The sequence below is a fragment of the Phalacrocorax aristotelis genome, chromosome 1 (assembly GCF_949628215.1).
Source record: "Phalacrocorax aristotelis chromosome 1, bGulAri2.1, whole genome shotgun sequence".
NCBI lineage: Eukaryota > Metazoa > Chordata > Aves > Suliformes > Phalacrocoracidae > Phalacrocorax > Phalacrocorax aristotelis.
Genome location: NC_134276.1, coordinates 146,273,777 through 146,286,470, shown reverse-complemented (window position 1 = coordinate 146,286,470; position 12,694 = coordinate 146,273,777). Strand labels below are relative to the sequence as shown.

The 12,694-nt window shown below is 39.8% G+C and overlaps 1 protein-coding gene across 2 annotated transcripts in view; it reads left to right on the top strand.

Annotated features, from left to right (window-relative positions):
• Nucleotides 1-12,694, top strand: part of PDE3A (phosphodiesterase 3A) — a 265,092-nt gene that overhangs the window by 241,013 nt on the left and 11,385 nt on the right. For both annotated transcript variants that reach the window (XM_075114585.1, XM_075114593.1), the window contains exons 12-15: nucleotides 561-760; nucleotides 2,925-3,128; nucleotides 6,383-6,538; nucleotides 10,391-10,631. In XM_075114585.1, coding sequence (XP_074970686.1) covers nucleotides 561-760; nucleotides 2,925-3,128; nucleotides 6,383-6,538; nucleotides 10,391-10,631 — 801 coding nt within the window. The remainder of the gene's footprint in view (nucleotides 1-560; nucleotides 761-2,924; nucleotides 3,129-6,382; nucleotides 6,539-10,390; nucleotides 10,632-12,694) is intronic.

Sequence of the window (12,694 nt, the reverse complement as noted above, 5' to 3'; positions counted from 1 at the left end):
AGATTAAATTAGCAAAGCATCTCACTCAGTGTCTGCCCCTGACAGGCATGTTCAAGCTGCTTCAAAAAGAGGCTGTTAAGAGGATTGTCAGCAAAGATTCAAACCCTAGGCCTTTGGATTGGAAAACATGTACTGTAATTGAATTCATAAATGCTAGTCCATTGCTTTAAGGACTGTTAGTGTCTCATAGACTAATCTATGTGGTGAAGCAATTAGAGGAAGGAGTGGGAAGATCGCGTTACCCACAAAGCTCCAGCATTGCTGTAAATCCATGGCTTATTGCTAGTAACTTACATAGTTTGAGAACAGGCTCTGCTGGACGGCTGGAAGATCCACAGGTGGGATCATAATTTGTTCCTTTCCAATTGTGTGCCTTATTGAACTGGATCATGTGCACAGTATGAGAGAGCACTGAGGTCAGGATGTGTTTACTCGTCTTTTATGTATTGTAAATTTACTCCTCCTTTTCCTGCTTTGTTACTTCTATCTGTTTCAGTAAGTCACTGAAAAAGTGGTATGGATCTGTTTTCTTAAAAATGTATTTATTTATTTCTGCTCAGATTCTGACAGTGGAATCACTCACGGCCATATGGGTTATGTGTTTTCGAAGACATACACACCTACAGATGACAGCTACGGATGCCTAGCTGGCAACATCCCTGCCCTCGAATTGATGGCTCTTTATGTAGCTGCAGCCATGCATGATTATGATCATCCAGGAAGGACCAATGCCTTTTTGGTAGCAACAAGTGCTCCCCAGGTAAATAAATCTCAGGTAGTGTTGCTGTTAAGTTTGGAAAGTCTTTAGTAACAGCTTCTCCTTGCCACTGGTGCCTGTGGCTTCCATTAAACACAAGTCTACCAAACATTTTCAAACAGCTTATCAAAGTGACAGAAATAATTGGTTCACTTGGGGGTTACCGGTAAGAGTCTTCTTGCACACCCTCACCACCCTCAGTAGAGCTGGTAAGAAAGGTACTGATAAAATGTCTCAGTGAAAGAGAACCTAATGCTCTGCTGACTGATAGAGAGTCTATAACTGTGAAATAAGGGAGGAATTATGCTACCCAGTAAGGTATAGAAAGATTAAAATAAAATAAACACCTGTATAGTTGACAGTGCACCACGCAAGTTAATTTGTGCATGATCGTAACATATTTTCTGTTGTTCCTATAGAACATGAGCAGCTGCAGTCTTTTGCAAATGTATTTTTACACTATGCATCTATTGAGGTGGGGGGGTGTATGGAAAATAATCCCAGAAGTTGCTGCCAATGCCGGGAGTTGAATTCAGCAATTGTGAATCACTGTTTATTGGCTTAATTATGAGATCATCTTTCCTTACTTTACGTAGCTGCCCTGCCTGGCTTCAGCATACTGTGCTGAAAAATATTTCTATGGACAAGGAAAGAAAAAAAGATAACTGAATGGTGAGAAGTCGGGTAGGGATGCAGAAATTCTAGATTTTCTCCCCAACTTGGATCCAGACTTCCTCTCTCACCAAGAGCAAGTCCCCTGAACTTGCTCTGTATCAGTTTCTGTCTATAAACTGATAGTAATACTACTCATCCTTGCAACATCTTTCTGTGATCGAGAACTTTGATACTCTGGCCAGGTAAATAGATTGGTAGAAGATGTATGCTATCCTTAAATCTATTTTTAAGAAATGAGTGCTATAGCATTGTGGTTGTAAAAATCAGCAAGGGACGTTAGATGATTAGCCTTAATGTATTGTCCCTAGTTTGAAAATATATTAATGGGAAAAAAATTAAAATTATCTTTGTTATTTTGGGGGGGTTTGGTTTGTTGCTTGGGGTTTTTTGTTTTGGTTTGGTTTTTATCTGATATCACCTGAAATTTGCAGAACTTGTATTTGGCATCTAGGTTTTTTTCTTCTTTTTCATGACAAGCAGTACCAACTTCCAGTAATGACAAAGTGCTGCTGTATTAAAAATCTGCCCTCGGGGGTTGGGCTTGGGCAGCAGAATGCATCTATCTCAAATGCTTACTGTGCAGTTAAGCAAGATGGGCTGTAAAGCTGAGTTGCTTCAGCAACCCATTCTCTGGGGTAAAGAATAGATTCTATACTTCAGGATAGGATTGAATTTTTTCATGTCTAGGTGACAAAAAAATAGAATAGAGATGAAGAGCCACTGGAACATGTGTGTATATATTTGTGTAAAAAGTTACAAAAATTGTATCTATTTTACACAGAAGCATATTTCCAAAAGCTTTTCTTTCCACAAACCAAATTGTGAAAAGACTGGATGCTGCTGAATTGAAAAAATTTCCTGGACAGTTGATGTCCCCTAATAGATCTCTCTTAAGTTTCTGAATGGAATTGCCATCACTATGAGAGTTACGCATCTTGTTTTGGTAAAGGTTTAACCAATTTTGGATTTTAGCATTAGAAATCTGTCAGGCTGAGTGTGTGTTGTAAGGTTGCAAACTGGGATTTCACTTGTTTCTGTGTTTGGAATCAATCCAATAAGGACAGAATTGCCAGGACCTAACACCAAAGACAATAATCCCTGTTAAGTGAGGTTAGTTCTGAGAAACAGGGAAGCAGAAGCACACACCTATATGATATTAGTCATTAATTTGTGGCCTGAAACAGAATAATGTATTGTCATATGATGGGTTCAGTCAGGACTGAAAGACCCTTGAGCGTGAAAGACCCAGAATTTTCAAGTCAACCTTCCAACAAATCTTAACCATCACAACAACTCAGGTGTCTCCTATTAGTCCTGCCAAAATCACATCTTCAAACCTCGAAATTCTTTAAAAAAAAAAAAAAAATCAAACAAATCAACCAAACCTGAACCTCCCTCATGCATCATCCCCACATCATTCTCATCTCTGCATTGCAGTGTTTCTTTTGCTAAGAGGTTTCTCAGCTTTCAGCTGCCTGAATTGCTTTCACAGGCGGTGCTGTACAACGACCGCTCCGTCCTGGAGAACCACCATGCCGCAGCTGCCTGGAACCTTTTCATGTCGAGACCAGAGTACAACTTCCTGGTCAACCTCGACCACGTGGAGTTTAAGCATTTCCGCTTCCTCGTCATTGAGGCAATTTTGGCTACTGACCTAAAGAAACATTTTGATTTTGTTGCCAAATTCAACGCCAAGGTAAGAAGATTGGTTCGGGTTTCTGGTGGATGGTCAGAAAAGATTGTGGGGCTTGGTAGCATCACAGTGAAAAGGCTAGAAAGGCTGCTGTGTTGCTCTTAATTCTGAATGTCCTTTTGGCTGCTGGAAGGGGTTTAAGGCTAAGGATATTATGCACTATTTGAATGTAAATCCCACTTACATCCTACTTTTTCAACATTGTTTTCTTGTTCACTGCCACTTTAGACCTATTAGCAAAGCACTTTGGGGAAAAAACCAAAGGTGTTACCAAGTTTCCATAATGGCTAAATGCTTAATGTGAATTTTTATTGGTTAAATCATACTATTATATTATCAAAGCACAGAAATCATAACAATTTTGAAATTCTAATTTCAAATGCAATGAAAGCATGATTTTTCTTTCCTACTGGGTTTCGAATGGGTAGACCCCAGAGTCAGGTCACTAAAGATCTTTCCTGCCCGCTCCATTCAGTCAGTATAAAATCACAACCCTGGGAAATCATTCTTAAAAATTATTGTACAGTTTCAGCCTAACTTATTGGAAAACACCACCATTAAAGTTACTTTCATAAACTCCATCATCCATGTTACCTACATGATACCTGCCTTTGGAGCTGGTACTGCCTTCTTGTTCCTTGTGAGAAACACACCAAGCAGTGTATTTCTCATCCAGGACTAGGACCTCCTAGCTGTTTTGGTGACATAGATAAAATGTTTTCATGTGGTATTGCTTAGGATAGACCTGTATCCTGAATTTTTGTAGCCTCAAGGTACATGACTGGTTTTGTTTTTCATTTCCCTGTAACATCTCTCGCTTTGTTAGGCTTTAAAGAGCTCTAAAGAAAAGCCTTAAATTATGGTCCAGGGTAGACAGAGACCTGATCTATAGCTCCATCAAAGTCTGAACTCCTTCTGCACCCCTGCTAGTCATGTCCCAAAACCTCCAGTAATATCAGGGGGGTTTCTTTAGGTATTAATTTTAAACTCTGGGATCATTTTCACCAGCCTAATTTCCTCGTAAAGTATTGAACAGAATTGGCAGATTCTCATCTGTCAGGGCTACAATGACAATAAGCACAGGGAATTTAGGCTGTCTGAATACATCCTATGAATTTGACGGTTTGGACGAAATCCTTCACTTCTGTGAACATAAGCAAGGAATGAAAAAAGACAGGCTAAGCCAGTGATTACCGTGGCTTTGTCACAGAGATTAACTGTCTTAACTGTGGAAGAGGACAACTTGACCAAAGTACTAGGTGTAAATTGAAAACTAAATCTGTCTTAAATCTATCAGGCTGGACAACAGTAGGTATAACCACTGTTGTAACCAAGCAAGATAATACCTGAGACACTGCAGATAAATAGGAATGATGTATCATGTCGTGCCAGCTTGCTACAGATTTGTAAGGACATCTGTTAACCTCCTTTTCTCTCCTTATTGCTTGAATAGTCAAATAGTCATGCATGGAATAAAAAGCGGAGGAGAAAGTGAACATATTGACTAGTGCTTGTGGCAGAGCCTGGCTTTCCCAGCATAATCACTGCCGTAAAAATGGATTATTTACGTTTGGTTGGCAAAAACTCTTTTGTACCAGAGCGGTCTCAGAGAGCAGACCTGACATGTTTGTATATGGGTGGAAGTGCTGTAACTGATAAAATTAGCTCTAAATGATCACATTATTGATTGGGTTGCTGAATTGTAGTTTAGTATATTGAGACCCTTCTGTATGGAAGTCAGCGTAAACAGATGTAATGTAAGCATCCTCCCACCAGAGAACTTGCAGTCTGGGAAGTACCAGCAAGCAATAATGAAGGAAGCTGACTGTCCCAACGCTTTGACAATACCAATGCATTGGGGCACTTACTGTTCTCTGACATTAGTTATGCTGGATCATGTACACCAAAAGCAAAGTCTTCACCATGTGGGCCCACTGCTGCATGGGGCAGGGGACCTGCTGACACAGAATGTGCACATTTCACCTAGTCATAGCACAACAGCTTTCTCTCCATTTTTAACTATTGCAAAGTTGACGATTAAAGCTGTGTTTCAAGGAGGGATTTGAATTTCAAAAATTAAGTGGGCAGTGGAAGACAGCCCCTTCCACACTAGGAAGTATTCTAGGAGGAAAGGCTGAGATGGGAAGATGTGGCTAACAGCAGTAAAGGTTGGTATCGCTGACCACTTGGAGATGTAAAAGGCCGAGGTCCTCAATGCTTTCTCAGCTTCAGTCTTTGTGGCTAAGACCTGGCTTCAGGAATCCCAGGCCCCTGAGGTGTGAGAGAAAGTCTGAGGTGGTGAAGACTTATCTTCAGTGAATGGCATCAGATTAGGGAACACTTAAACAAACTGGACTTACACAAGTCCATGGCACCTGACGGGATGAGCCATGTGTATAAATACCCAATGGGGAGAGTAAAGCAGATGGAGCCAGACTCTTCTTAATGATATCCAGTGACAGGACAAGAGACAATGGGCACCAACTAAAATACAGGAATGCCCATTTAAAAATAAGAAGGAACGTGTTTACTGTGACGGGGGTTGTACATTGGAAGAGGTTGCCCAGAGAGGTTGTCAAGTTTCCCTCCTTGGAGATATTCAAAACTGAACTGGACACGATCCTGAGCAACCTGCTCTAACTGGCCCTGCCTTGAGCAGGGGAATTGGACTAGATGATCTCCAAAGGTGCCTTCCAACCTCAACCCTTCTGTGGATCTTTAAGGTGACACTTTTTTTAGAGCAGTTGATAGTATATATCACTTTATATATCCCACTTTTTATTGTGGGAGGAATGGGAAAAATAGAGAAAAGGAAAAAGATAGGGAAAACTTTCAGACATGCTTAGAACAAGCAGGGAAATAAGCTTGTTACTTGCATCTTCACACTGCAATTAAATCAGCACAGCATTTGATGGTAATTTATCTTTGTATACCTATTAGGTAGTGACTTCTCGGAAAACGTCATGGAAGGATTACAATTGTTTGTTTTCCTAGCAAATGCTATCAAACAGGCACGTCATTTGCTAAATATTAATTTCTCATAATTTATCTGTGTTCACTGATTTTCGCTTCTTCTTCTTTTTACATATTGCTCTACAGCTGATTGTAAATTCCAACCTTGGGTTAGCTTACCTGCTTAGACTTCTGATTTTGTTAAATAACTAAATATACTGTAAGATATCCCAGGACAGAACTTCCTCTGTGGATGCATCCTTTGACCCAGGATTACTGTCACGGTTTCCTTTTCTGTCTATTAGGTGAATGATGATGTTGGAATTGACTGGACTAATGAGAACGACCGCTTGCTGGTTTGCCAAATGTGCATCAAACTGGCTGACATAAATGGGCCTGCAAAATGCAAAGATTTGCATCTGCAGTGGACAGAAGGCATTGTCAATGAGTTTTATGAACAGGTAAATAATGCGTGTCCAAAGTTGTATCTGCTGGTTGCATGTCTTTTGTTAAACAGTCCTGCAGCATGCTAGTGCTGGTGATGAGTGAACACCACAGAGAATAAGGGTGAAAGGGTGATGGCTAGAGTTACACTAGTCCATCCTTTTGCTGGATCAGTGAAAGTCCATTTGTTACTGAAGCTTCTGATGTATCCTTAAAGACCTCTGATGATGGGGTTTCAACAGGCTTAACTGTTCCAGTCTGGCACTATCCTTACAGCAGGCATGGTGAACAAGTGTTCCTTTCCTCTTTTCTTTCTGTTGGCAGTCGTCATGTCTCCGTCTCAGTCATCTTTACTGCAAACTCTTTTCGTCCTTCCTTCTGTCTTTTCAAGACATCAGCTGGTTCTCATTGATCTCCTCTGCTGTCACTCCAGGTGGCTTACCCTTTAATTGACATGTGGTCTCCAAAACTGGACACAACACCCTTGTTGAAATGATCTAAACAGAGCAGAATTATTTTAGCTTCCCTGTGGGCCACGTCTCTGTTCACACACACTGAACCTTTATGTCGTGAGCACGACTGAAACATTGGCTTTCAGTTCATCACAGACTAACCATATCTGCTCCCTACATGTTGATCCTGACTTGTACTTTATTTTTTAGAGATAATACTTTCAGCTTTCAGGAGGTTTGTCAGTACAACTGCAGTAATTAAGCAAGGCTCAGCTGATGGTAGCACGAGGAAGGAGGACAGCCACAGATTGATTTACAAAGCCCTGGGAATACAGCCAGGCACTGGTCCTCTCCTGCCAGGTGTATGGGAGCCCTTAATTGAACCTTTTCTCATTATAACCTATTTAGCCCTGCCGAGTGCAAGGGGCAGGGCTGTTCCCACACTATCACTCTCTTTCCCAAGTGGGAACGTATTTTGAATGTGCTGATTACACTAAACTCCACATCCTGCCTTTTTGAGAGGAAGCAAGCAGGCTAAATCACTGAACCAGACATCCCACAGGCTTCTCAGGGAGGCTGTGCAGTAACTGGAAATCACGGACTAATCCCTTTTAAAGCCTCTTCATCGACCCTTAGATTTATTTTACTTACAGTTTGAAAAGAAACAGGATTTTCTGCTGCTGCTGCCTTCTGGGGCATGTAAAGAAATAGGAAAAGGGACAAAATTCAGACATTGACCTGAAGGTCCTTCATTTATTTCAGATCTCCTAGAAAAAGAAAGAACAATGACCCTTACATATATTACATATATACTTGGCTCCATTTTTCTTTTCATATTTTCTTAAAGAGAGTCCCATAACAACAGTGGTCAACCTTCATCTCCCAGATTTGTCTGGTTTTATCACAACTGTCCCAGCAAATTGTACTTCACTTAATTCTGGTGATGACCATAGCTTATATGGGTGACTACTGCCTGCAGACAAAACCTGTTAATCAGATATATAATATGACTCTCCTTTGATCCAACATAACTAATGTCAGAGGGCAGTAAGTGCTCCAATACATTACTATTGTCAAAGTGTTGGATAACAAGCTCTGAATCAAGCTTGGGAGGAACACGTGTGGGAGGACACCGTGTTATCTGTTCCACGGTAGGAATCTGGGTTATCTTCTATCAGTCAGGAGGGTGTGATACTAATGATTTCAGGCTCTTGGAAGCTGCTCCAAAGGACTGTTGGAGATTATCTTTCTTATATTCCTGTAATTTAAAAAAAAAAAAACATTTGAGATTTATTCACTCTGCAAAATTTGATTCAGAATAACACGTTAATGGCATTCCTCCCAGCATGGGAATTGTGGGCAAATGTATTTGAACTCTTGGCTTGCAAATTCCAAGATGGCAGGTAGTCAGTAAGATATATGGGGATTTTGGTTTTGTTTTAATAGAAGATGTGTATTCACCGTATTGAGAAATCAGTATGTCCCAGTGGGTTTCCTGTTTTGGGTTTTTTTGCATGGCATGAGTTGCAGTGCTGAGAGGACACTGATGATATTGGAAACAGAGAACATTTTCTTCCTAGGACTTACTTTTGGCATTAAGGAAGAGAGGCTAGAGTCTCAGTTTATTTATCTAGGTTAAAATCTGATTTTCTTTAATGTAATATGCTATAAGAGGTGTAACAAACCACCTCCACCATGCTTTTGATCATGAGATTTTTTTCTGAGAAAGGAAAAGCCTTCATTTTCTCATTTCTAAAAAGGAGAATTCTGTGGGAAGTTTGAATTTCCCTAGAATTATTATTAAAAAGCATACATATATACATTCAACCAATGCTGTGAAAATAATGAAATATCTTTCTTAAATATCCTTTAATAAATACCAATTCCTTTGAAGAATTTAACTCCCGTATAAATAATACCTCCTTATTAAAAACGTGTTGCATAGAAACATTCAAAATCCCGTGCAGTATTGTTAAAGTATGTTTCCTTTTCTCCCCTCCACATGCTCAGCATTCTTATTTGAAGACAGGTTAGACATATTAAAAAGAATCAATAAATGCACTGCAAGACGTTTCATATAATAAATCATGTTTTAACACAACATGAAAAAAGAATTTGTAAATATTTCAATAGCCAGCTTTCTTCCCACTACTGACAGCTCACAACCAGGAAATCTCAGATATATTACTGTAAAGAGCAGCAAGCTGACACCTCTTCTTAATTCGCCTGCTATTTCAAGAATGGATGTCATTTTAGTGTTTTTTTTAAACACTAATATTTTGCATTTAATGTTTGAACATAACATTTCGGGAACATAAAAGTAACAAAACAAAACACAAGGAAATGAGACATTTGTCGTACATGCTTCAAAATTTAACTCTCATTTTTTGGCCTTCCCAGATATCAACAGGGTGTTGAGCAGATACATCTCCTGTAACTTTTGGAAAATTTAGGTTGCAAGTAGATAAATTTGGGCAATCTGTAAGGTAATGGAAACTGAAAATGTCTCTCCAAATTCTAATCTATATTCTCAAATATAGATCTCTGTATTGTATTAGAACATTATTTTGCGTATCAGGCTTGATTAGGGGGATTCGATTTTTTTCTTGGGGAGGGGGCATCCAGTCTTGACATGTTTACTCAGCTGAAAACGTACTGATATCACCAGAAGCTTTGCTGTGATAGGGATGAGTGAGTGTATCAGACTTGGTTCTGCAGTAAAGTTTTACCTTCTTTTACATCAAGAAAAGAGGGAGAAAAAGCTCTCCCCATACTTCCCCTCTAACCTGTCTTCCCGAGAAGAGCTAGCAAAAAGCTTTACGGCAAAGATTTACTGCTTCTGAATAACGCCTGCTTTCATAGGGGTCATTCTGATCCCAGGAAACATACTTATGACCCAAAGCCAAGACGGCCTCTCCAAGTTATGGGTAGTAAGGACAAAATTAATAAGAAAACTAGTTTAATGAGATAGCCCTTGCTTGTTGATGTTCAGTTTTGTTCCCAGCAAAAAGGTGGCTGATTACAAGGTGGTTGTGAGCTAACAATCACAAAATCAGAAGGGATTTTTTGAAAACAATGTGAAGAAAGAAAGAAAATATAATTTTAAAATTTTCATACAGTATAAAGTACAGGACAAGGGCAGTGGGCATCGTTTTGCATAGTCATCAGCTAACATCCTTGTTAAATTCACACTATCAGTAGTGGGTCTTCTTACAAGAGAAGAGCTGTAACTTCGTTTAACCATTTGACCTGATGGCACTGTAGTAATGTCATGCTGGCATGCTATGGAAGTGGCATATAAGAGTTGCATTATTTTTCTGTAATCATTTTTAATTGGTTTGATGTGCGTTACTTCTTTTTGTGACACAGTGTTGTTTCATTTACTTCAGAGAAATTAGCGTTATTTTTCCTCTCCAGGGTGATGAAGAGGCTAGCCTGGGCTTGCCAATCAGTCCTTTTATGGATCGCTCTGCTCCTCAGCTGGCACACCTCCAGGAATCTTTCATCACTCACATTGTGGGACCACTATGTAACTCCTATGACTCAGCGGGGCTGATGCCAGGAAAATGGATAGAAGATGGTGATGAATCAGGAGACACTGATGAGCACGAAGAGGAAGAAACAGCAGAAATGGAAACTTGTGAAAATGCTGAATCCAGTAAGTTGTTCACACTTGTATTTTTCATCAGAACAAGTTCCATATTGTGACCAAAAACTAAGCAGCCTTATTATAAAAGCACAGAGACCGTGAGCTGGTCAGGTTTGACATGGACCTCTTCAGAGTTAAACTGATTCAGTGCTTTCTTTGGTGAAGCTGGCATGTAGCCAGTTACGTTGGTAATGGAGACACTCAGTCCATGGCTTCAGGACTGATACGCATTACTGTTTACGTCTACTGCTCATTTCTACCTTCAGCTGAGGTTTCTGGTGGTGGATCACCTGTCTGTGCATGAGGCCTTTTTGAGACTTTCAGAACTGATGTTAGTAGACTGCAACAATTTCAGTTGAAGAAAGGATGGTTGGGCGATTTTTCAAAGAAAGCATTCATCATTTCCATGAGTTAGCATGGTGTACAGGAATAATAGAATGAGGCTCTGAGGTGCTGATTCAGTAAAAGGGTTTTTAGCAGTGGACGTATTTTAACGCAAATCTCTTCAAGCTAATGTGTGGAGAAGAGTGGGGAGAGGATCGACACTGAGCATTGCTGGGTGCACATTGTTCTGGGAGCTGCGTCACTCTGGCTAATGAGTAACTGAAGCTGGTAGTCTCCTTCCTGTTCTCCAGAAGGGCAATAGTGCCAACATTTGTCATACTGAGAAGAAAACTTTGTACCTTGAAAGGAGATCTCAGGATCTTGTTGGAGGTTATTTTTAAAAGAAAAGGCTGCAGCTGTAGACCTGTTTTCTTTTACCAGTTTAATCTGCATGCATTACCTTTTTCTCTCTTTTGTGTTCGTCCTTCCTCTGAATTTCCTACTATTCTTCTTTTATTTCCTTCCTCGGGGTCATCTTTCTCCCCCTCCCCTATATCTAAGCCTTCTGGAAAGTACCAGCCTTAATTGTGCTAGTGAAATACTGATACATAGATTTTTCTCTTTAACAGCCTCACTTTTTCCTGTTCTGTCTCACACACTTTCATGCCCTGCTGAGTATCATGCCTATTTTCTTTTGGGGAAGCTGAGAAGCGGAAAAGTTTGATGACTGCAATAAGTCACATAAGGACGTGGAACTAAAATCTGTGTCACCTGGTGTGCAGAACTGACCTTCTATCTCCAATTAGATCCAGGGGTATACAGTTTGTATTTAAGAAATCATTGCTGTTGTTCACACACACAAACACATTTTAAGTTCGGCAGGTTCACATGCACAAAAAATGTTGTTGAGAACAGCAAACATTAAGTAATATAGCACACACAGGTTTATTTTAGCACCGTATGATCAATCAGCTCTGTAGTAGCAAGCAGAGCCACATGTTTCTGTGGCAGATTGGCATTAATGGAATTGCCTACCATGGAAAAGCAGACCCCAAAGCCTGAAACTGAAATTGCTGTATTAAAAAGATAGATGAAGGATGTTCTCGTTTATCCATTGTAATGTCTAACTTTACTTTGAAATCCTTAGTTTCCTTTCACCTCATCTCTGTATTCACTTATGTTCAGTATCACTGGCAGTCAACGCCAACAATGCTGCTTTCAGGTTAAAACCACAGACCATTATTAACCCTTGTCACATTGAAAAATCACCACTTTTTAGGTGGGTTTTTTTTTCATGCTTTACTCCATGACAATACTTTACTATTCAGCCTGGTGCTTTTAGGCTCTTTATCTTTTTCAAAACCTTAAAAATTAATGTATCAGAAGTTTTGAAACATCCAAACAAATTCTTCCTACTCCCTTCTTACCAAATGTGGGGTGCTCATCTTCTTGATCGTGTTACAACATGTTACAAACTGTTTTCTTCCAGTTCCCGAAATTCTCTGTGACTGTGTGCGTCTGAATCAGGAACCTACAGCATCTTTTGTGTTGCTGTAGGCATCTTACAGGTCCTTAGAAATCTATACCTATGACCAAAAGACACTTGGATGTTCTAAACTTTCTCAGTGAAACAAAACAAAAGGTTGAGATATCAGATGCATAGGTACTAAGAGTTGTGTAGATGTTGGTGAAGGTCTTTTTCTTGATGGAAATGCCTTTAGGCAGGTGGAAATATAATTGTGGCAGAA